This window comes from Podarcis gaigeae (genome assembly GCF_964106915.1).
Source record: "Podarcis gaigeae genome assembly, chromosome: 6".
Classification (NCBI taxonomy): domain Eukaryota; kingdom Metazoa; phylum Chordata; class Lepidosauria; order Squamata; family Lacertidae; genus Podarcis; species Podarcis gaigeae.
In genome coordinates this window covers 69,502,616-69,527,959 of record NC_139682.1, presented here as the reverse complement: position 1 = coordinate 69,527,959, position 25,344 = coordinate 69,502,616, and the positions used below count along the sequence as shown (strand labels likewise).

The window sequence follows — 25,344 nt, the reverse complement described above, 5'->3', positions numbered from 1 at the left end:
GCAATGAAGACAAAAATATTTAACTGAACCCAAACATTTAGAAGCACTCACTTGCTGTCCACGTGCCACGAAATACCATTGTTGATGCTGTCCCCTGAGCTATTCTGTTTGCTGCTCTATAAGTGCAAGGAGCATCCCCCACCAAATGGGTCCCTGTTCCTTGGTGCTCTTGCTTTTGTCTTTCCTTGCCCATGAGAGCTTCTGCAACGCCCTAGTTGCTGTACAAGTTCGTTCACCACCTTTCCCATAACGGGTACAACGGAAACCTCTCAAGGCAGCTACTCCCCGAACTGCTGTGGCAGGCCAGGCTGAAAGAAGAAAGTGCCTTCAGAGTAATGTTTCTGCTCCTAAGCAACAGCATCTTTTGGTGGTCACATGTATAATGCTAGCTATAACCTGCAGCCTTGCTTTCAAGGTCTGTTTGTTGCAACCATGATGTGGCCGTGCTGTCAGTGGAAGCTGAGATAGTCTCGGTAATTGGACAAATCTTCATGTTTGCCCAGGAAATGAGGGCTATGGCTGGTTGCCTAGGATTTATGAATCTCTGATTTGAATGTCGGAGTTATAAACGTACAGAATGTATGGAGACTGCTTTGCTATAAAATTTGTGTGTGTGTGTGTGTGATTATTGTCAAGGAAGCTAACCATGGCACAAACGAGAGGATTGCAAAAACTCCTTGTAGAGGCATGATACTGTACAGCGTATTTCGGCTCTTCAAAAATTTAATTAAACATTGTGGAGTGAGCTCTGTTCCAACGAAGGAGCCAAAAGCCAGAGCTTGGGCTCTCAGAGATTACGCCTCCAATGGATTTGAAAAACTAGATAACCATGTTTGTGCTCCTCATGGTTTTTTTAAATTTTTTAATGGAAAACACATGCTCCTTGTTCAGTAGGAAAGCTCAACAACGCTGGCACTTAAGGTTTAACACATGACCCTTTTGCCTTAAGAGAGCAAAGCCTAAACAGAAGAGCTTTTGTTGCTGTGGAGGGTTCTCCCCACTCCCGGTTTCTTAAAGAAAAAAAGCCGAATTGTTAAAGACTAATAACAAGACGTATCCCCACCAATAAGACCTGCTTTTGCAGGGGCCTCCCAGCTTGTGCTGTGCTGTTTATGGGCAGGATTTGACTCTTTACATACTACTGCAAATGCTGTGCCTGCAATTTTTACTTTTTTCAAAAAAGAGAGACTCCTATTCCCCATTTTTGTGCAGGTAACATGTCCTGCTTTTTTACTTTTGACCTCTACGGTTGTACTTTTGAGCCTCTTGGTGGTGACTTCTATGGTGTTTTTCAGTGACTTACATGGCTGAGGATCACAGCAGTGTGCTCTTGTAATCTGGTGACCCTGCAAAGAATCTGACCTTGTCTTTCAAAGCCAAGGAACGCGTACTTTCAACACAAGTCAACATCAATATTTCCATCAGTGGAAACATTTTCTCTCTTTTTTTTTCTTGGAAGGGTAGCTAGACTCACCATTTCCCTCAAAAATACGAGAGGCACAGAGAATATTCATCTTCAGAGAACTTGAAGGGAGGAGGGATCCTCTCCATGCCCCAATCCAGAACACTACTACAGATTTTTCAGTCCCTTGTTGCTTTCCTCACTAAAGTCCTCCATCTCCTAGTCAAGCCCTTCAGATTGACCAACTATAGGCCTGAACTGTGTCTGAATTAGACCATCTGGAAATCATCTGAAAAGGCTCCTTGGTTGGTAACTTGATTCTGCAGACAATACAGAATGCTCTGGCAGAGACCATTCTGCTGTTTGCAGAGCACAATGAACACAACTGCCAACATCACTCTGCTTTGACTCCACTAAGTCATATGGCTGAAGGAGCAGCTTTTGCAGAATTGCCGCCTTATTGTGGGGTTTGTTTGTTTTTTTAATTCCCAGCTTTGGGAAACAGGCAGGAGGACTCCAGCATCCTGTCATAGCCCTATCCCCTCCTTCCCAAAGCCCAGGAAGCTTCTGTCCAGCTTAGGGAGGAAGACACGATGCCCATGTGTGTGGCATTAGGACATCAAAACATGTGTGTGACGTCACCCCATCGCCCTGGCAAGCTGGCACCTCTGGCCCTAACTCTTCCTGTACAAAAAATTTCATGGCACGCCACTGATGCAAAGACCTTTGGACTGTCTGGCCATGTATTGTATCTATGGGGAGATGGCCCCTGTGTGTTCATTTGTCTTCTTTTTTTAGTGTGGGATGTTGGATGGGGAGTTTGCACGGTTGGAAAAACTAGTTCAAAAACACTGGCTTTCTGTAATATAGTTGCCAAACCTGTGCTTCCTAGAATGTTCTGTCACGTTAACGTCCGCATCCTTTCCCATATTAGCAAGAATCATATCTGAGAGGCTTAAACTGTAGTTTTAAAGTATGAAATGCAAGAAGACCCCTTCTGTCTATCAAACTGTCAAAGCATAACAAGATCTAACTCTCTCCCTTTCCCCTTTCATATGTCCGCCATGCCATGCATGATCCTATCCTCCCCTTTTTCTTAGCCCAGTTATCTTCCATCTTCATACCTAAATAAGATGTTTCCCCAGACTTGGATTAGTCTATCCTACTCAGCGCTTGAACTGTGAGGGGAAAGGTAGCGGAGGCCTCTCATGAAATCCACAAGGCCCACCCCAGACTTTCATCAGTTTTCTCCAAATCACGGTGCCCCACTCCTGTAGACTTCTAAATACAGAAGATGGGAAGTCGTCCCCTGTCACAAAATGTGGTGACGACAGGCCCCCTTTTCCCCTCACCCCAGTCCCAGATTCAAGCACTGCTACCAGGTCCCCTCAGTTTCTTCTGGATCATGACAACCTACATTTCCCCCATAGTTCTCTGTTGATAGCCTTTCCTTCTCTCTCATCCTTAGCCACGCCAGAGCGATACCTGGTTTTCAACATTGCATTATATATCAACAGCTAAACCTCGCAATATACCAACATATCATGATGTGTGAAATAAGGATGGAGCTATGTAGAGACATTGGCTGGCTTCATGTTTTCCCCGTATCGTGATTTTTGTATAGCACACGTGCGCACGCACATTATAATTACCGATTATGTAACCAATATCACGATACGGACTTCAGATTTGGACGATATATCGCCCAGCCCTAACCTTAGCAAGTATTTAAGCATTTGGGGGAGGAATTATGCCCCTTTCATGTTCCATATTGCAGTCAGCAAACAGCTAAAATTGAACAAAAATGGCATGATGGTAGAAGCACCATGGGATAAAGATATTTTACAGTTGAAATATGCAGCCGTCAGCTGCCAATAAAACATTTGTACTATTTAACCATAGGGAGCCGGTAACCAGAGGAGACTTAGTTTCTTGGGGTGTAGATCCATGAGTTCAGGTAACAAAAATTGTCAGATGTGTGTTGCATGTATTCCCCACCACTGTCTCTGAGCTGGAGTATATGGCTGCTTAGAGGTGGGGGGGAAAGATACCTTTGAAAAGCTTCAGCTGGCTTTGCACACACTTGGATCCAAAATGGTCAGCTTTCTAGAGTGGTGGCTATATTTGCAAGCTGTTTTAACACTTGCCGGGCCTTGCTTTTGTCTTACACAGCTGAATGTGGATGGCAGATGAAAGCCCAGCCCTCACTTGAACTGCGTTGCGTTTGCGGGTTTGTGATTAACGTGCAGAGTTCATTGAGGCGCTTAGAAAATTTAACAGACTCCTGCGGTTGCAGGTGGACTAAGGCATGATAGTTTTGAGATGGAACGTTTTCTCCCAGGCTTCCCCCTCCTAATATAGGATTACTAGCTAGCTCCACTACCCCAGTAGTAGAATGTTTTGGCTGTTAAGTGTGCATGCATACATGCATGTTCCAATTGTAGATAAATAGAGAGAAATAATGCAAATGTTAACACTGTTGGTTTCTTGTAATATACACCGTTCAGCTAACATGTCTTAAAACTGCTGTTTGTCTTAGTGCAACATTCAGCTGTCAAGGAATCTGCATTGTCTGAGCAGCAGTCGTCTGTGAATTACTTGAGACCTAAGAAGCAGCGGCCTCAGATGTTGAACTTGAGCAGTACTGAGATGTCAGGCATCCTCAGGTCCCGGCCAGCCAGACTGGATAGCCCTTCAAGCAACCGCTATGCCGGAGACTGGAGTGGCTGTGGAGAGAGCTACTTCGTCAGCCCCAAGGAGGCCCTGAACGAAGCAGACTATGATGATGTTCCTTCGGAAGATGCCGAAAGTGGCGATGACGGTGGCAGAGTGGATGGCTCGGAGAAGCTCGCTGAACGGCCCCATTGCATGTCCAAAGAACACACTTTTCAGGCCTATTTGACGGTGCAAGCCATGGACTCTGCAGGGAACCACAGAGTAAACCTCAAAGATCTGCAGGAAAGCATTGATACTCTGATAGGAAACCTGGAACGGGAACTCAATAAAAACAAGCTCAACATCAGTTACTGATAAGTAATTTCCCCCTGCAATACCTCCTCTCTCTTTTTTTTGCTGTCTCTCCCCCCCCCCCCCCGTTTCTTCCCCAAAAGAGAGACGGGTGCAGTGCTGTTATTTCCATTGCATCGTGCAGCGATTTTGATCCACCGTGGGCTTAGTGCATTCACATTACACAATCTGTTTATTGCTTTGTTGTAATTTTCCTCCCCCTTCCTTCTTCTCTGTTGAGGATGGTTTCGGGTTGGCCCTTCTGGGTTTAAAATGGTACGTTACTTTTCATAAGATGATTGCAGAATTTCCGTTTCCCTTTCAAGGTACTATGCACTTAGGAAGTCTGGACAATTTATGCAAGGTACGCAAGGCACCATCTCTGTCTACGTTACAACAGGAACAGCACTCATTTGTTCCTGAAACTTTAGCCCTGGTACAGATGTTTTCCCAGAAAGGGAGGATTAACATTGCTGCTTACCTGATAATTTGCAGCGCAAACTGTAGGTAGATCATTTTTTTTCTACCATATTTTGACACCTTATTCACTTGCAATGCAAAGGCTGCTATGAAAAAAAAAAGCTTTTTATATATACCTATATAGCTATATATGAAAACGTTTAAATGTACAAATATTAATGTATTCCTGCATTAACACTTTCCAGCAATTATTTAAAAGTGAAAAGAAATTAAATATTTTTCTAACTTTTTTTTTGTTTTGTACATATTTATATACATATATTAAAAAGCATTGGGCTTGATCTACTCCATGTGGGGTACAGTGCTTGAGCATGGGGAGTTCACCATAGCCCTCCCTGTCTTCCCTCTGTTCCCCCCTGCTAAGCTGTTCCAGCTGATAAGCAGCAAGGAGACAGATTAAATTCAGCTGCAGGTGGAAGGTTCCCCATCCCTGCTTTGGAACATAGCATAGGAAATCCTGCCTCCTCCTGCAAGACACATGCATTATGCATCTACAGGCAGCATACTTGGCTTGTCGGAAATAGGAGGACACTGCGTTCCTCCTCTTCCCTGTCCAGCCTTCCCTTTCCCTCGCCGCAAGTCAAGAAATGAGAGCCTTGCAGGGCAAGTTCTATGAGACATTATGAAGAGCAATTGCTGCCTGTCTCAAACCCTTTGTAATCATCGGTACTTCAGGAAAGGGCCGTTTTAGATTTAAACATGAGCACAACTTCTAAAAGGAATGTGTGTTGCGCGATGCCAAAATAAATGGCCAGCTAAGCAGCAGTGGATATGGGTCGGACCAGAAGGGACTTGCTGAATACCCGCGAGGAGTTCGAAGGCCACAGATGACATTGATATCTCTCAGACGTACAAGTGCGTAACTTTCCCACATAATGTGTGCTTGTCGCATCGTGCAATTTCCACATTTTTAAGAGTTTCTAGAGAGGCTTTGGGAATGGGAACGATTGTTTCCCAGAGTCCAAATTTCACACTGTGGTGGCTCACAAATATGCATATTGTTTGAAATGCACATTGCCCCCCAAATACACATCCCTGTAACCCTTTCCAAAGTTCAGCCAGATGCAAACGATGGACAGAGCAGTATTTCATGCATGATCAAAGGCTCTGTTAAAGGCAAATGTTCAGAATCAGTTAGATGCGCACACACACACATGCGCGCGCGCACACGCACACACAAAACTCCATGAGACTTAAATTGGGATGGATTTAAAGACTGAACATGTTTTCTGGTTCAGCCTCAAGTAGCAAACATAATTCAAGAGTGCAGATCCCTATGCTGAACCATGTTTATGAAGCTGTAGTCCTCGTGACTACAAATGCAGTGATCAGAAATTATGGCCTGTTTTTTGTTTTTTTTAAAAAAAGGAGGAGAGTAGTCATATTGATTCAAGTGGGGTATTTTAGATGTTCTGAAAGCTTAGTAGATGCTAAAATGGCTGTAGTCCCCTCCCCAAAAAAGTCCATCCTATTTTTAAAGGTTGACATGTGAATTGAGAAAGTGCCTTTTAAAAATAATATATCTAGGTCCTGAATGCATTTTGAAGTTCTTAATATTTGCTCTCATACCAGAAATATTAAATGAGACTATCAATTTACTGTTTATCTTGCCAGTTGTCTTAAATGAATATTATTGACAGCTCCTCAGCCCTTCCCTTAGAAGGGTAAATGTGACAAAACATTTATTAAACTTGTCCTCGGATGTTGGCTATCTTAGTAGTTAACCAAAGCAAATGCAAGTCTTATGCAAATATATAAATGAAAACTCAACTTCTGTCCACTGTCTAGCAATAAGATCCGAGCAATAAAAATTATACAACCAATTGCCTCATTAAAAAAGGCTGCATTATTAATAATGCAGATGAGTAAGTTCTTAAATGGAAATGCTTTAAAAAATATAAGGCAGCAAAGGTTTCTTAAATAGTGCTTTGGATCTTGCAAACTCATGACACACTGTAAGATTTCATTTTCTCCTGTATTATGTTAGCGGCCGCTCTCTTGGCCTATGGACCTTGTGAAAATGCTATTTTAATTGTTTGTTCCCCTCCTATATTTTGTCTGGCTACTGTTGTTGTTATTGTTATTATTTATTTACAATAGGATGCACAAATTTGGTGCACGATTTTTTTGCCACGTTTTTTCCTAAATATCTCCACTTTTTATCCAGCGTCCTTTTTATTAATTTATTATCGTTAGTGTCTCAGTACACAATACAGTCATTGCAATTAAATAACAACGGTACTGTTTGGAAATTTTAACCTGAAGCATTTATTGATAAGCTGATGTATTTTTTTAAAAGTATATATGTACAGGAAGTGGATTATTTTTAAAAATATAAATGTTAATTCTGAATAAAATCTGGATTAAGAATAAAAATGGGTTGCATTTTGTAAAAGGTTGCCATCAGTGCAATTTTTCTAGGAAAAGAGGTGCAGGAACTCACCATGAACAACTTCCTCGTTCTCTTAGAATGACAATGGTGCTCACCTGAGAGGTGCCGCAACAGAATTCCAGCAAGTTCCGGCTGGAAAAAGCCCCGGTTGCCATTATTTGAAGATAAGTTGGATGTATTTCTGATTCCACATAATACCTTGAAAATGTATTTGCCCACACAGAATTTGCTGTGGTTGTGAATATAAGTTTTCCTTCATATTTTTCAGGGCTAGTCGTTCAATGCGCTCAGCAACTGAGAGGGAGGATGAAGGCCTAATCTCATGCAAGAATTTGAGTGGCAACTTCAGTGCTATTTCTTCCCAGACAGAGGTAGTTTATCAGAAACAGATTTGTTTCCAGCTCACTGGCTGAATTGTTGCATTGTTATAGCATGTGTTTTGCTGTTTGCTACCAAGCCAGGTTTAATATTTTGCTTGTTATGGAATGAGTTCAGCTGAAGATATGTCTCCTATAATAGACCTGCCTGGTCATTGAAGTTTACAGTGTGAAAGTGCTCCTAATGTTATGGCCTTCTTCTCTGTTGCCATCTTGGTCCTCTGGGATACACTTCTAGAGATGGAGTACAGTATTGTCTCCTTCCGAACGTCTTCCCAGAGGCAACTTACCATTTCTACCTTTGAAAACTCATTGCCTGTCTGATCTGCTTGCTTCTGATCTTCTGCATTTGTGTTGTTCCGCTGACTAGTTTTCGATAAATGAGAACTTCAACACTGGAAAACTCTTTAGTTTTTGTACATCAGAATAAGTAGCAAAACCTTGTTTCGTAGTTTTGGGTCTCATTCATGCAGGAAAGCCACTGGTGTTGCAGTTGTCTAGCAATGAACATGGATGTACAAACGAAGCCTTCATGTCTCAGCGGATAGATGATTGGAATTGAGCCAGAGAGAGATCCTAGCTCAATAATGGGCTTTGCGTTTTTCATGCTTGCCCTTTGCATAATGAGAATGGAAGTAGCCTACTTTGTCACGTTGTGAAAATCACAATGCCCTTTTAGCGCACATAGATATGCTATCAGAATGTTCAGCTTTTGAACAGCTTTTGAACATACAAATTCCCAACAGAAAATGAGTAAAATTCTACTCTATCCACATTGTATCTCGAGCCAGAACATCATGTTGTTGAGTAATTTGATCAATTTCCCAGAGGCCTAATGAGCTACAAGCACACAAGGACTCTATTGTCATTGTTGTCGTCCCCCCACCTCCCTGCTGCAACATATCTGTTAGAGGGGGAATAATCACACAAATTAGGCCATTGTGCATATGACTGTACATGCAAATTCTTCTCATCCAGACCATTTCCAAGGGTGGTGGGGGGTGCACTCACTGCCCCCCCCCTTGAACTTCTGTGCCCACCTGCCATTCACTTTCACTTTCCCACTGGGCCTGACCTGTACACCTGCCTATAAGCAGGGGTGCAGAAACTGTGGTCTTCCAGATGTTGCTGGACTCCAGCTCCCACCATCCCTGCTGATGAAGCTGGTTGCGGATGATGGGAATTGTAGTCTTGACAACATCTAGACGATCACAGGTTCCTCACCACTGGCCTAAAGAGAGAGTTCAAGGCAACTCACCTTTGTGGTTGCTCAGGGCAAGCATGGAAGGGGTATAGCTCTAGGGGCTGGAAACTGGCCCTCTTCAGGAAAGCAAGGCTGAAGTTCATGGTTGTTCTCCCATCCATAGAACAGGCTGTGGAACTCAGTAATGTATGAGCAGTGACTGAATGTAATTCTGTTAGCAAATTTCAAGACTTCATGTCGTCTTGGCATTTTGGCCAGTAGTTTTTGTTAGATTACAACAAAAAACTTTAGTTTTAAGAAAGCCTAATATTAAGTCCACCATGTCAGGTGTATTTATATCTGTTTTCTTCGTAGCAATTGTTTGTGGCCATTTGGGAGAGATGCACGTTTTCCATACACATTATTTTAGAACTGAAAGAAAGCTGTGCTTGTTTCAACAAGCACAAATGATAAAAAAATTATGTGAAAACTTGTGTCTCCCAAATGGGAATTCATCATCTGTCAGGAAACAATTTAATGATGCATTTGTTAAATTGAAATGCAATCTGAGAGCCTGTATTAAATGGCTTCAAATCTGTTTTAAATTAATGGCTTCAGCACATCCCTGCTTAGAGGTAGATTGTGTGCCTGCATGATTTACAAATTAGATGTGTGGAAATTAAGAACTGTGATGATGACCCACTTGATGGTTTTTGCTCACTTCAGTGCCATGCATACCAATGTTTTCTGCTCTTATTAAGAACAGAGGAATCCCTGGATTCCACCCTGGTTAATACAGCTTACATTTTACCAGCATAAATACATTGCTGACTGGTAGTGCAGTCCCCCACCCACCCCCAGTCCGTAGCTGGTTAAGTGTGTGAATGCAAAAGAGCCCCAAACCTGTACCAAATTTCAGCTTTCTGTCCTTTGTTCAAGCCACCTAAACTGGTGATATATGTTTGTATAAGCTGTTCCTTGTTATATTATGTAACAGTTTATGTAATAGGATCCACTCTATGTACATATTGCAATCAGGCATAGTTCCCCGCCCCCTAAAGAATAGGATTAGGATTCAGATTGTAGATAAACAACAATAAATGCAAGGATTACAGCTTGTTTGCTTTAGGAAAGAAGATGAACATCATCTTCTAACAGACGAGCCTAGGATTTTCAGTTTTTCAAGAGAAGATTCTAGGTCAGCCAATAGTGGATATCTTGGTGAACCCATATCGTTTACCTGCCTTCCATCTGGCTGATTTACTACTGCAGCAGGCAGGCATGGAGTGCGGGAGGTGGGGGTTTGAGGTCAGCATGGTGCAAACAGGCCAGCAGAGCTAATCTGTGTTTGGCATCTTCAGCAGGGTTGTCTAGGTTTATGCAACAGTGCAAATGAATGGTTCATGTGATCATTCTTAAAGTTGCAGTTTAAGGGGTGCGTGTGCTTTTTATTAACTTTTTTAAAATGCTCTCTTTTTTTGTGTGGAAGCCTTTTGCAGTGCAATAATTCCAACAATAGTGAAGTTTTTGTTTGCAGGCATTTTGGTTCTTCAGTTCTTAAGTGCAGCCGCTCATATTCCTTACTCGTGAATAGAGAGAGATGCATTTGACAGAGACTACTGAACTGTGGCCTCTTGTTATCTGCCTCCATCTGTCTCTGTCCACCTTTCATATTTGAATGCTGACAGATGGAACATGGTCAAGTACAAGTTTATTGATCTAACCCTGCCTCCACCATATGGTTCAGATGGAGGCCCCGAGTTTGTTCACCTAGGCTGAACCTTCCAGCTCATTTTTGTGGGGCCCTTGGTAGCTTATTTTGCAAAATACGCTCAAGGAAACTAGTGTTAGGTGAGTCAGCCAGTCCCCTCCTCACTGCCCTGGCGTTGGGGTGGGCAGGCGGCAGAGATAGCTACATTATGCTAAAAATAGCTGGTAACTTCTCGTCTAAAAATAGATCCTCTGGATTTTTGCAGCACAAATCTCTAAATCTGATAAGCTTGGGACACATCTGGTCGTTCAAGGCCACTCATGTTTTAGGGGGGCTAGTCTAGTACACGAAATGCATGTGTGACATTTGAAGCATGTTTCTCACAATATATATATAATTGTGGCTGTACCCAAATACTTCAGTTTTTATTGAAAAGGTAGTGGCAGGGATCCACCTTTGCTGTTCTTTAGCCTGCCTGCGTATGTAAGAGAAAGGTGGGTAAACATATTTTAAGGGTTTACTTGTTCATCATCTCGTGATATTTGAATGTGCTGTCTGGAACCATGCCTTGGGCATACAGTCTGGGTCATGTAAGAACATAAAAAGAGCCCTGGTAAATCGGAGCAACAGGCTACCTTGTCTTGCTCTCACGGTGGCCAACCCAGATGCCTATACGAAGCCTATAAGCAGGATCTGAGCTCAAGAGCCCTCCCCTCTTCCAACTGGCATTCAGAGGCCTGCTGCTACCAGGTGTGTGAGAGAGGATCTAAGAGTTGGTGGCTGGAAGATCATTTGGACTGGGTAGAAAAAGGAGGACGGAGACCTAAAATGGTCTTTGGCCACTGTATTCTGTTAGACCTTCTGTTACTTCTTTTTTTAATGTTTTCTTCCCAGCTTCTAATTATCACTTTCCTGTGCCCCAAGCAGGTTAGCGTCTACTATGGATTGTTGAATTAGAGGAGGTACGATGGCCATCTTCAGATATTTAAAGGGCTTTCACATGTCTTCTCCTGCTCTGGAAGGTAGGACTCGAACCAATGGATTCAAGTTACAAGGAAGGAGATTCTGACTAAACATCAGGAAGAACTTTCTGAGGGTAAGAGCTGTTTGGCAGTGGAATGGTCTCACTTGGGAAGTTGGGGACTCCCTTTCATTGGTGGCTTTTAAACAGAGGCTGGATGGCCGTCTGTCATGGATGCTTTAGTGGAGATTCCTGCATTGCAGGGGGTTGGATTAGTTGGCCCTTGAGGTCTCCTCCAACTCTATGATTCCCGATTTGTTATTTTCACTGATCAAAGCTAGACAGGAGCAGTGAATATTTCAGACCGGTAAGAGTCGCTTTGCAAACTGTCTCCATGTGTCTTTCCACTTTCTGCCCTGGCTGTATGGACGCTTGTCTGACAGGAGCCTCTGCTACCACAGCAGGCTGTGGAAAGTGTGGATTCACCCTCTTAAGAGTCTAACCTGCCCTTCTCTGAAGCCTTTCATTTCTGCCTAATGGTCTCTGATGGCACCTGACCTGGTAACATAGCACTGCATGATGAAAAATGTCACCCCAACCGATAAGAGAGCGACATTAATATTAATCAGCTGCTGTTCCTTTGCACAGGTAAATAGTCAAGCTGTTGTTTAACTCCTCCAGGGGGAAAGCTGCTCTCCTGCTGCAGCACAAGCAGCCGGTGACCTGCTTTTGTGTGTCAAGGGAAAGGTGCTCCCTTCAACACAAATCTTTTTACTATTGCAGTTTGTGCATCCTGACGTTCATATGTTGAGAATGTGTATTGGACAGAAGAACTATGTAAATAAACAAGCTGACTGCAGGTGAGTTTGAATGGTGATTATGCCTCTTGCTTGGCTACATGGGGAGATGATGTGTTTGTGGAGGGGTTGTAGCAACCGCTGACTTTTGTGTGGCTGGTTGCTTACTGTTAATCGTTAAGTCATGGCTGTTACGGCACCCATTTTTTCATTCAGCATTCGTTTAACCTCCAGTTTGCTAGTAAAACTGAATTACTATGTTGCGAAATGATGCAGATCTAAAAAGTGTGTTACCAATGTGAAAAGTTTGGAAAAGCTCTGGCCTAAATCAACCTTAGTCACTTTGAAAACTGAAGTGTTGCTGAGGCCAGCTGTTAGCATACACAGAGAATGTTATGTGATAACGACTGAATATGTAGTAGATATGGAAAGAAGCCTGATGTGCATTTCTGAAATGATTACTTGTGATGCTTCCTGGCGTTGCTGCTGTTTCCATATTATGCTGTATTCCAGGGCACTTAATGGGCATACATATTAACAATATTAAATATTGTTTTTAATATTTGCATTAAGGTGCTACAGGTTCTAATTAATGCAAAACCAATTATTATTTTATTGTCAATACGCACCTTTAGCCATGTGTGAAAATGTTGCTTACCTGTATATTTATTATGATACATAGTGTAGAGGTATGGAGGAACAGCACCTACAACCATATTGGGGAAGGGGGCATTTTCAACAGTCCTACAGTAAAAAAAAAAAAGACAAGCTGCAAATTCAACAGTACAGCAGCAGGTCCTTTTGGCTTGCGGGAGCTCTCCTGCATTGCAAATTTTCAAAGCCACACAAGGGTCTCCTCAGGTGCTCCCATGTCTTTGGATCAGTGTCATTCTAAATATGTTGCTTACAACAAGTTACAATGTCCTGAATATGACACTGGTGTCTTATGCAGCTAGTTGGTCCTGGAGGCGTATCTGTCTGGCCCCTTCAGCACCCCAAGACGAGTCAGAATGGTCTTCTCTAGATCCAAAAACTCTGTATAATCTTGATTTGTCTGTTCTTCCATTAATTCTCTTGACCGCTGGCCACCAAGTGCTCTCTGCAAGGAAGGAGGGGGTAAGTTATAAATACATTTTCTGAGTTGGAGGGGGAAAGTTAATTCTCAAAGCCTTAAAATATAGCCTGTTTAGGTAGGCAATGATATACCGTATTTTTCGCTCTATAGGACGTATGCGACCATAGACGCACCTTGTTTTAGAGGGGGAGAACAAGGAAAAGAATTCTCCCCCTCTCTGCTCAGCGCCCTTTCAGCGAAGCGGCAGGAGAAACGGAGCCCCTTCCATGTCTCCTGCCGCTTCACTGAAGGGGTGCTGCGCAGAGAGGGGGAGATTTTTGTTTTCTTGTTCTCCCCCTTTAAAACAAGGTGTGTTCTGTGCGGTCAAGGTGAGCGGGAGTTCCTTGGAAGCCTGGAGAGCGATAGGGGTCAGTGCGCACTCCAGGCTTCAATGAAGGCAACCCGAAGCTTCAGTGAAGGCAACCCAAAGCCTCAGGAGCGTGGTGGGAGTTCCCGCTAGGCTCCGGAGGCTTCGGGTTCCTTTCAACCTGCTCTTTGGGGCTAGTGCTGCTTTCCCCCACCGCCAGCCTCAAAGATCCCTGAAGCCTTCAGAGCGCAGCATGAGTTCCTGCTGTGCTCCACAGGCTTTGGGTTCCTTTTGCTGAAGCCAGGAGAATCTTGCTCGCACAGACCCCTCTCGCTCTCCAGGCTTCAGCGAAAGCAACGCGAAGCCCCCGGAGCGAGCGTTCCCTCTGCACTTCGGAGGCTTTGCCTTGCTATCGTTAAAGCCAAGGAGCCTGCATTCGCTCCATAGGATGCACACAAATTTCTCCTTAATTTTTGGAGGGGAAAAAGTGTGTCCTATATAGCGAAAAATATGCCCTATGGGGCAAATGCAGGCTCCTTGGCTTCAGTGATAGCAACGCGAAGCCTCCGAAGCCTGTGCGTTGCTTTCGCTGAAGCCAGGAGAGTCTGCTCTTTGAGGCTGGCGGTGGGGGAAAGCAGCGCTTCCCCCCACCGCCAGCCCCACAAGCTGGGTTGAAAAGCCCGCAGGAGCCGCGCGCTCTTTAAAGGCTGTGCAGCTTCTGCTGGCTTTTCTACGGGGGGGGGGGGGATATTTTAAAGAGCGCGCTGCTCTTGGGGGCTTTTCCCTGAGGAGGGAGAAGGGACTGACTGGCCATTTCAGTCCCTTCTCCCTCCTGGTCAAAAAGCCCGCAGGAGTCGCGCGCGGCTCCTGTAGGCTTTTGCAGGATGTGGGGGAATTCCATCACCTCCCGCAAAAGCAGGGAGGAGGTCTTGGAGTAGCACACAGGCTGTGTGCAGCCTGTCTGCTGTTCCCAGAGCTGTAGGGGGGGGGAATCATATTTTTTCCCTTGATTCCCTCCCCCCTGAAAACTAGGTGTGCCCTATGGGCCGGTGCGCCCTATAGGGCGAAAAATACGGTAAGTGTTCATATTCAGGGTACAAACCCTGCTTCTAAAACAAGAACACTTTACCAGTACAGCAGCTCAAACATGCTGTACTAAAAGGTATCCTTCATTGAATTTGCTACCTCAGACATGGAATCAGTAGGGGCTGGCCTCAAGTAAGCACCATCGCCCCTGTAAGAGAACAAGGGAGGTGCTAATGGTGAGTTCCAGAACCTCCTTTTCTAGAAAAATAGCACTGGAGCCAACCATTAATTGAAGCCAGTTTACAAAGCACTGTTAGTGCTAACCATGGTGCTCTTAACTGTGGCTATCACAAACCATGGTTTTGTGTAACGTCCGAATGAAGGGAGAGAGGAAGAAGCACACGGGAAGATGGGGAAACCTAACCTTCCTTAAATTATGATTGTGGTTAAATTTAGCTGCCCTATACTGCACAGGGTCCGACTGCTTATAAACTAAAGGAATGGAAAATAAATAGAATACATGAAAAATAGGCACATTTTTCAAAACCTTAGCACTCCTAACTTTTTTTGTCACTTTAAAAGAATCTTACCGTTTTCTTCATCATATTCTCACGCTCCATATTCTCTCTTTCTTCTTCTCTGAATTCTCGCCGCTTTTCAGAAAACTCCAGATGTTTGACTTCTCGCTCAAAGTAATGAAGGACACTAGAACGCTGATATTCCAAGGCATTTTTAGGTTATGACAGAGGCATTTTAAATATCCATCAACGAAAACACAGTTGCCCCTTTTCCAGCCATGATGTGTGGGAAAATGAGGAAAGGAAGGAGAGAGAACCATGTACCTTCCTAATCTGAGCTGCTCAGAAGAATAGTGGGATTAAAATTTAATTTAAGAAAAGAACGAATGAGTCTCTTGGTAATTAGTTTCCCCCCAAATCCAGCCGCCAGAAGTTTGTCAGTTATGCCAATCAGAGGCTGCATTTAGGTCTTCTTCCCCGACCAAAGTGGCTGGCCAAGGTAATTTGCCTGTTTTCCAGTTGAGTTTGGCTCACATTCGCCTCACTACACAATTGCCGGCTTTCTGATATGACTGTTACACAAATGCAACAAACCATTGTGTTTGCACCTCCGATCATACCTTGTCTAAATAAATGGCACATCCATTTTTCTCTGTTAGTCAACAGGATGCCACCAGATCATAGAGTTGGAAGGGACCCCAAGGGTCATCCAGTCCACCCCCCTGCAGTGCCAAGCCAACTACAACATGTAACTCTTAGAAACCCATGCAAGAAATCTTGTTTGCGGCTCCCCTGCCCCAGCCAAGTTTCTGGAACAGGTTACAAACCTCATTGAGGGAAGGGTGGCTTAATGTCCACGAAATTTCCAAAACATGCAGGGTGCCAAAGTCGTCGGATACCGCTAAAAAGTGTTGCTTCGCTGTAAGAGAAGACAGAGAATGCAGAAGGAGTTGTACACAAAACATAGAAGAATTTTTTTGTGTTTAGTATTTATGGCAGAGAGCAAATGAGCTGTAAGGGTCAATTTGGGAACTCAATCTCTTGCATGTTCTCCGTGGCCGCCTTGCCTGTCCTGTTTGGCTCCTCCCCCAAACCTTATTAAACTGGAATCCCCAAATACAGTTTATAAGCCTATTTGTTCAGAGTTTGGCACTAGAGAGCTAAAAGCAGGAGCAAATATCTCAGTGTGCATACAGAAATATCACAACAAAACATTACAACTTCTAACATCCAAAGATAAAAGATTAACTCTCTGCGTGTCTGACTGCAGAGCTAACTACATGTTCTACATTCATATGTGCAACTGAGTCCCAGTGCTATTTAAAAACAAACTAAAAGGCCATTTGGGGAGGTTGGAAACTGGTGCTGACAAAACAAGGGGGAAAGCAGAAATGTGAAACCACATGGGGTGTCAGGAAAGGATTTCCCCTAGAAAACCACCTGGGAGTGGCTCCTGAAGCAGCTTTTCATATTTTAAAAAATGGCACCTGGACTCTGTTTCATGCATCTGCTTGTAATGTGTAGTTCACCCAAGGCCTTTTTTCCAGCACTCATTCCACTTTCAGCTGCTGAAGACGGAGGGTAATGCTAGACCAGCAGGCTTAGGCAAAATTTCATTGCTGCTTTCCCTATTCTTCCTTTCCCTCGCCATCTTATAGCCAACTGTGCATGTGATACAAGTTGATATCTCCATTTGAATTGCCTTCCTTTTTTAAAACATTGCCTTTCTTTCTAACCTGGCCGACCCACTGCAAAGTTACACATTCAAAGTAAGGAAATAAGAAATATGGTACCACTGACATACAAGAGTAAATCCAGGGTTTGATGCAAGTAATCAGTGCAATACAGACGTTTTGGGTCTGAGATGCTTCGTGAGTCTTCTCCAACAGGTCCCAAATGTCAATATTTCCATCTTCTCTCCCAATGAAGAAAACACCTGGCCTTGATAAGGACCACTGCCCAACAGTGTATCTCTTTGCTGTGCAACTTGACTCAAGGAGGGGACCGCTCTTCATTAAAAAAGCAAAGGCCAATAGTTACATGAAACAAATACCAGATTAAAATTGTTCACCTAACACTTCCATCTTCCTGTCTTTTTTGAGTATTCCTGCCTTTTCCCATCCCATCCCATTAAAATGGTGGCTGCGGGGAAATCCCCATTAAACTCTTCATCAACTTTCAATCATTATGCTGACAGGTCTTACACATTGTACAACCAGTTACAATTCTACGTGAGAGTGCTTTTTAAAGGATTTTGTTATATTTGGGTAGCTTAACCGCAACTGAAGAATACAGGAAGATTAAAATAGAAATTTATTGGGGATCTGTATCCTCAGTTTATGGCAGGTGCATGGGGATATGATAAATTGATAAATTCATCAGATATTCATAACTGATAAATTCCACTCTGTTGGCAGAAGAAGCTACCCTTGCCTCGTGAATTTATGCATATACATTGAAATAGTGAAATCTCTACACCTGTGGGAAACTGAAGGATATCCTTCATTATGTCCTGAATCAGTGGGGCACAGCATTATTCAAACAGGTGCAAGAAATAGGGGTATTTTCATGTTTTTGTTTCTTGCAAAAAATACCCAATATCTTCCGAGCTATAACAGCTCTTGATTAGAGAATCATGGCTGGTTTTAAAATATTCTGTTATATTCACCGAGAGGAGTCATCTACATATAAACCATCTGCAGGATATCAAAGGAAATAGGTAAACAGCCCCCCCCCCCAAAAAAACAGCTGAAAACATGTTCCTACCTTTCCTCACACCTTTCTGAATCACCTTGTGCTACATTTGGAATGGACTTGTCACCCCTTTCTTAAGGATTTCCCATTCCAGAGGAACATACCGTGACACCTTCTTTCCATATTGCAAAATTCCAGCCTCCAACGGTGAGAATTATGTCTTTGAAAAACGGAGACCTCTGTACAGTATGAACAAGTCCATCATGGATGATGTACGTGTTGGATGGCTTTTGACCTTACGAGAAAGAGAGAGAGAGAGACTCGTGTTTTGCATGTGCATACATTTGTCTCTTTGTCACATTTTATCTGGCTCTTGCAAGGTGTTGAACTAGTTGGTAAGTGACTATTCTGTGCCTTTTAAAGAGGTCAGGATAAAGAGAAAAATTGCTAGGATACTCGTCACAGAGCTACAATTCCAAGCACTCTAAATGAACTAGAGTTGCTAGGATTCTGGAGGAAGCCATGATTGTTTAAAATGGCATGTGTGCAGATGTGAAGAAGGCCTCAAAGTACAGGCCCATATGCCACATATTTGCACAAATACATATAGTTCCTCAGTGCAAATTAAAGAAGGTAGATTGGGTCTTACCAGCCCCACACATTGCCGTGTGCTCTGCTGCCCTTTAAGCAAAGTTTTTGTGTTTTAAAGGAGGGTCAGGAGATCTAGGTCCCACCCTGCACAAAAAAATTCCCAGGACTCTAGGCAACCCCCTTGCATTGCCCCTTAACCTAATCTAACCAGTTCCTTTACCTACATCTAGTTTTTGAAAGATGCTCTGTTAATCTGTTCTCATCTGAACCCCACAGCACAATAATACATGCATGTATCTCCTTGAGTAATAAACCTTCGCTGCAGTGTGCGAGGAGAATTTAAAGTCCATATGAAAATTTGTCAGGAGTTTCTGCCAATATACCCACATGATTTCTCCTGATATAAATGTTTTGCCAAAGCAATATTACCCTGAAGACATGCACTTTTTAAAGCATTGCTTGGCTGGAAAACTACACAGCACAATTTGGAGAAGTGTAAATTTTCAACAGTGGTTTCCTTTTGATTCAACTGTTGCTTTGGAAATGCGAAGAGAATTGAATTTATCCCCCATGCCCCATTGCTAGTAGTAGTGTTCTCAGCATTTATTCGCCTTTTCTACCTCTCCCTCTCTCTTTTACTCAGCAACACCTCTCTAATGCCAAACTCACTACTGTATCCTGTTCAGCTGAGTAACATTAACATTGACTGAAGAAACTGTTACATGCAGATTTTTTTTCAGAACTGTGTTGTCCTTGGTTAGTTTAAAAAACCAAAACAAAAGCCACCCAAATCCCACAGCAATCCCTGCCCACCCAGAGAAATTCAAAGCATACTAAGCAGTCTTCCTGAGTCCCCATCTCTCTCCATCTTCCAGTCGGTATAAAGGACTTCACCATCCTGCAATGCCATAAAGTGAAATACTGGTCACAATTTTATTTTTTTTAAGCTGAGCTTTGATCTCTTTTGAAGCATACAAAAGTGTTTGCAAAATCGAAACAATTTCCTGCATGATGCCTTGTTTTTAAGATGGGCCACAAGCTGAGAGAATGAAGAAGAAATGCCGGGATGGTTTAAGAGGCGCTTTGAAAAAAACAAAATACTTTATGGTGTGGTTATTACTTTTCCTTTAAATTCAGGCCTTGCATTCTCCAATTGTCTCTTACCCTCCCCCACCTTAAAGAACAATTGTACACCCAAATGTCCAACTTACCTCAGTCCCAACAAAAAAGCTGCTGGTGACATTTTCTAGCAGCTTCAGAGGTTTCATGGACGTGGCCTGTATCTCGCTGTATGGCAGCTTTTCCACAAGTGTCTCCTGTTTGACTTGGGGCTGTGTTTTGTCTTTGGAAGAATGTGGATAAAATCATTATGCGAATTGTATAAACAAAAAAACTCGAAACTTTCCACATTCCTACTCGCTCATTGCTATCATTTTACGTGTTTTGCATTAAAAACAACTACTACTAAGCACAGCAATCGTTCCCATTAATTAATGCCTTTCATCTATCATCTTTAAGCTCAGGTGGGCAGAAGGTGGCAAGCTATGGAAAATCCACATTCCAGAATTGTCATTGTCCTGCAGTTTATTCAGTTCGAGCAGGCACGTCCAACAGGTAGATCGTGATCTACTGGTAGATCACTGGACGTCTGCAGTAGATCACTGGCTCCCCCAAAGCAGCTCAACAAGTTTGTCTCCCTGAAGAAAAGCTCAACAATTTTGCCATGAACCCCTAAAAAACTGGGCTTTCGCCCTCCCAAAAAACACCTCAGCAAATTTAACCTGAACCCCCCAAAATGGGGTAGATCACTGCCACTCCCTGTCTGTGAGTAGATCGCAGTCTCTCGGGAGTTGGCCACCCCTGAATTAGAGGAGTTCTCAATAGAGAATTGTTATCTAACTCCCTCAATGGGTATGTTTCTCCGTGTTTTATGAGAGAAACTGCTGTCAGTTTCACCAGGTTATGTTATGGCGAATAGACATGCCCCGAGAAAAGAATGTATGGCATTTAATGAATGTGCTCTCTCAAACTCCTAGGGACCAAGGACACCTCCCCCCCAAATATTTGAGGGAACCAGCCTCCTCCCCGCCCCCCGTTGATGAGCATTGCCATTAAAATGGGGTGTGTGCGACATGTCTTTTGATCAATTATGTGGGGTGGGGTGTACCTGCCCCCCCAATATTATATTCAAGTTTGCACCCCTGCTCCCTTCCCCCCACCTCTCTCCACTAAAAGTAGATTTAATAAGCACCCACATTATGGGTATAGTGTTGGGTTTAGAGGTTTTGCAAGCAGAAAGCTTAGCTTCCTGTGCTCCCCCAAACCTCTCCCCAGAGGGTTAGGGGCAACGCTGAATGGTGTAGAAACCAGGTGGAGGGAGATATGCTGGCATCAGTCCATATGTATATATAATGCATGCATATATAATGTAAATATATATATATATATATACCTTGAATTTTGGTATGGTAATGCTCTTCTCTAAAGCTAAGTTTTATAGGGCTGTACTCTGCACCTGTATCTGTCTTGGGCAGGTTCACCTGTTTTAAGATACGAAGAGCATTGGACCGTATACTCCACAAAGAAACTTGAGTTAAAAGTTACATCACCTTCTGGTGTGACCAGACAGAAAGGCAGCTTACACATTCAGTGGTACTGAGATAAGAGGTCAGAAGTGTTCGTTGTGCCATGTGAGCCCTCACCAACCTGGTGCCTGCCAGGCGATTTGGACTACAACTCCCATCAGTCCCTGTGGGGCTTGCTGTCCAAATCATTTTTCCATTCATAAGTTCAGTTCCTTTCCATTTCCACATCAGATTGCATTTTCTTTTAAAAAAATAAAGTCCTTATGTGTACTCATCAGCATTTTAGTATGAATTTCTCCCCACAAACACATTTTCCTATGTCATTTTGCCTAATATACACCTTTTTTCCAAGCAGGTTTCCCTCCATAATAATGCATTTGTGCCTGCTATTTTCACGAATGCACACTTTACCCTAGGGATGCAGGGTTTTTTGGTAAACATTCCCCGGTTGGAGAATTGCACTGTGAAATTCAGAGCTGTGCGAATTTCGTAAAAGGCAAAAGATTTATATGATCTGAAGAGAAACCAGAAGGACGGCTGTGTTTCAGTTTGCATTTTCTTTTGGAACATGTGGGTTGGGTAGGGCTTGCTTTTAAATGAATCATGTTTATCCACCATCCCTGCTGCAGAGTGGGACAATTTGTATATGCAATTTTAAATAATTTTCCCCCGGAAACATAAGATTGCTCAGAGAGAAACCTCACTGCCTTGAGGAGATGAAAAGTACGGTGGAGAAATTAACAATAAAACTATATGATGTAGCCACATCATCTCTATCAATAGACCTTGGCGGTTCTTCTAAATTCACAGCCCCGTACCTTAATGAGAGGCCTCCAGCAGAGATCCAGGTGTTTGAAGGTAGTAGGCACATCAGGCGGAGCCAAAATCAGCTTATCCTCCTTTTTCTTCTCACTTGAAGGCTGGAGAGTAGGCCTGTGGGCTCGGAGATCCCAAAAATATATTGTGCTGCGGAGGAATAGACAACGATAGAAAAGTTAGGTTGTAGATCCAGCCTGCCTCATCCACTTTCAGTGAGATAGCAGTTGTTTAGGAACAACCGAATACATCAGGTAAGCAGATGTCACAGAAAAAGGAGCCCCTTGGGGTGTCAAAAGGATTACAGTACGCTACAAACGGAGAGCATCCGACAGGGTAAAAGGTGAGTCCCTACTGGGGTGCCAACCAGAAACAGGTCAAGATGGGAGGTGGTGGAGAAGTAAAATGAGCAGAAGAAAGCCCTAAATCCACCGATTAATCTACAATAAAAGGGGAGGATTCTGTGGGGAAATGGTTGCTTGTACATAAGAGCATGAGCAAAGTTGCAGGGTGCTTTCATAGCTAAAAGCATCCTTGGAGCATGATCAACGCGTGGACAGCTCATGCTGTCCTAATGATTGGTCCACGTAACATAGCCTGATTGTCTGCGTGGTCTAGTGCGATGGTCCTTATCTGCTGGCTTAGAAAAAGTTGCATTCCTTGTATTTTGTATCTTTCGGACTTTACACAATAAAGGCTGTGCTGCTGCAGCTCTAAGGCAGCCATAATTCTTCAACCCACCTCTGTGTGAGACTGATTCTTACTGATGGCGAGCTGGTTCTCGTCAGGATTCTTACTCTCATCCAGCCCTGAGCAACTTGTGATTCATCCTCCAAGCCAAACGCAGCCCATTTTAGCTATCTGGTAATCCCCTTTTTGCAGTTCCAGGTAGGTAGCATGAAACAAAATATCTTTCAAGCCTCTTGATGGGTTTTCCATACATGGCAGACTGGCTGTGGTTAGCTTGGGTGCACGTCACCAATTCTAACCTTGAGCATGTGGGGGGCAAGGTAATCCAAGTCAGTCTCTGAAACCTCTCCTATTTAGAGGACTATTCCGAATGCCGGTTTGAAAGAGAAAGGCTTTCCTGCTCTTGGTCTTCCTTTGCCAACACACTAAATCTAACATCTAGACACTCCACGGCATGTGCAAACTCAATGGTAATGGAGCAGCTGAAGAATACTCTTATGTGAAAATGCTCGTGCTAAAGTAAGTAACATTTTTCAACAGCTTAATTGGTAGTATGGGACATCAGGATTCTCTTCTCTCATCTATTGGTATTCAGTAGTTATTACACAAAAGGAGTAGTTGTTACACTAAACAATGGAAAGAAAGAGAGGGAATTGAAGAAAGAGTGAAGACAGTACCTTATCAACCTGGCTCAGAAGTCACAATCTGTTTGAAGACACTGCCAAACCACAGTTTCCTGGTTATGGTATCACAGGAAACTGATTTAGGAAATCGAGGTATCTTTGCCAAAGCAAGCCACAGGAGAGCAGAAGCAAAGAGGATGGGCAAGGAGGGAGCCTGCAGGCACACAACTCATTCCTGGTCCAATAAACCAGGGTTTAAAAGTCGGAGATTGTGACATCTGAACTGGGCCTTGCGTAATAAACCTTGAAGACGATGAAATACTTACCAGTCTGGTGAGCAGGTGACAAGCTGTACACAAACTCCAGCTCTGTTTTCAAACATAGTGCCCATTCTGTTGACCTTAGAAATAGCAAGTAAAACAACGTTTATTAGGAACAAAAATACAAAATGCAGTAGCTATACAAGTACTTTGGAGAAGGCATGCTCAACAGCAGGGATGGGGAAACTGTGGCCCCCCAGCTGTTAAGAACACAATTGTGGCTCTGCGATGGAATAGGGATCTCCTAACAACTCCAAGCACCCTTAACAAACTACAGTTCGCAGGATTCTCTGGAGGAGGCCATGAAGGTTTAAACCGGCATGATGCTGCTATCAATGTATAGAGCAGATGGGGCCTAATTCAAATCTTGCCTCTTTCATAAACATGCTAGGGCGCCTAAGACAAACCACTGCCATACCCCCTCGACTGCGGCATGACGATCGTTTGGCCTACCTTACAAAGCTGTTGAAAAGGTTGTTGAAATAATGTACGTAAAAAGTGTTTGGAACACTGGGGAATTATCTATAGTCGCTGTCATGAGGACAGGCTAGAAATTCACACTCAACATCCGTATTCACTCAACATCCGTATCACACATTTTTTTTAAAGGGCACAAGGGAAACACACACACACAGACACAAACACGAGTTACAAGCGTATGCAGAGTTTTTCATGCAATAATTAAATTTATCTCATTCACCAAAACACAACGAAGAAGTATGGTGTGAAGCAGCCCTTTGAAATTACACGGGTAATTAATACTGAGCTTAATATGCATGAGTTGCTTAGTATAGATCACTGTTCCTGTGTTGGTCCCAGACAGTTATACAGATGTAACAAATAGGGCATTATTTGTAATTTTTCTCTTTTGCATTAACGGTACAAATATGAAGTACTTAGGATGGACTCTTACCTCAAAAAACTCTGGCAACCACTGTATATCTGTTATTACTGATTTATGGCCATATTCGATGGAAGAGACTGCACAGTATCTCACCAAGTGTGGCTCCTTCCCAACTTGTTGTTCCAGCATGAAACTTGGCTGAAATTGAACACAAATTAGTGTCCACTAATTTCCATACATGACAGAATCATAGAATGCTGAGAGTTGGAAGGGACATGGGGGTCATATGTTATCCAACGCCCTGCATATAATCTAACCCCCTGCAATGCAGGAATCTTTCACCCAACACAGGGTTTGAACCTGCGGCCCTGAGATTAAGAGCCTAATGCTCTACTGACTGAGCTATCATTTGCATCCATTGCATGACCCAGCTCTTTCTAGTTTTTCCATGCGTTCCTGGTGGGCATTGCTTCCTGCATCCACTTGCCATTCCTGTTTTTATAGTGAATAATTTTTGATACATCTTGGGAGGGGGGGAACTGCCAAGCATTCATTGATATAACCTGACCTATCAAGCTAGCCCATATTATATGAATTGAGTGAAAAAAAATTCCACATTTTTTCGTCTATAAGTCGCCCCCATGTATAAGATGCCCCCTATATGGGGGGGGACTCAGATTTAAGAAAATGGGAGGACAGTGACATTATTTTTTAGGGGAAAAACTTATACATGAAAAATGCGGTAATACTTCTACATTGTATGAGCGTATGTTTTTCAGGGGCAACTAAAAGCACAAAGCCACAGTTTCCTTTCACACCTGAACTACCGTATTTTTCGCTCTATAGGACGCACCCAACCATAGGACGCACCTTGTTTTAGAGGGGGAGAACAAGAAAAAAAATCCCC

At 43.2% G+C, this 25,344-nt stretch overlaps 2 protein-coding genes across 12 annotated transcripts in view; one reads left to right on the top strand and one right to left on the bottom strand.

Moving 5' to 3' along the window:
* Positions 1 to 11,431, top strand: part of SYDE2 (synapse defective Rho GTPase homolog 2) — a 45,387-nt gene extending 33,956 nt beyond the window's left edge. For 2 of the 6 annotated variants that reach the window (XM_083743207.1, XM_083743205.1), the window contains exon 7: positions 3,942 to 6,244. In XM_083743207.1, coding sequence (XP_083599333.1) covers positions 3,942 to 4,432 — 491 coding nt within the window. In that variant the 3' untranslated portion in view covers positions 4,433 to 6,244. The other 4 variants (XR_014565387.1, XM_083743206.1, XM_083743208.1 and 1 more) reach the window with 4 other exon arrangements.
* Positions 11,432 to 12,898: 1,467 nt separating this feature from the next.
* DNAI3 (dynein axonemal intermediate chain 3) overlaps positions 12,899 to 25,344 on the bottom strand; it is a 71,214-nt gene continuing 58,768 nt past the window's right edge. For 5 of the 6 annotated variants that reach the window (XM_083743322.1, XM_083743326.1, XM_083743325.1 and 2 more), the window contains 11 exons: positions 24,507 to 24,635; positions 23,600 to 23,673; positions 21,963 to 22,110; positions 21,012 to 21,099; positions 19,771 to 19,901; positions 19,394 to 19,457; positions 18,133 to 18,263; positions 17,079 to 17,283; positions 16,102 to 16,193; positions 15,347 to 15,469; positions 12,899 to 13,408 (listed from right to left, as the gene is read on the bottom strand). In XM_083743322.1, coding sequence (XP_083599448.1) covers positions 13,262 to 13,408; positions 15,347 to 15,469; positions 16,102 to 16,193; positions 17,079 to 17,283; positions 18,133 to 18,263; positions 19,394 to 19,457; positions 19,771 to 19,901; positions 21,012 to 21,099; positions 21,963 to 22,110; positions 23,600 to 23,673; positions 24,507 to 24,635 — 1,332 coding nt within the window. In that variant the 3' untranslated portion in view covers positions 12,899 to 13,261. The remainder of the gene's footprint in view (positions 13,409 to 15,346; positions 15,470 to 16,101; positions 16,194 to 17,078; positions 17,284 to 18,132; positions 18,264 to 19,393; positions 19,458 to 19,770; positions 19,902 to 21,011; positions 21,100 to 21,962; positions 22,111 to 23,599; positions 23,674 to 24,506; positions 24,636 to 25,344) is intronic. The other variant, XR_014565393.1, reaches the window with a different exon arrangement.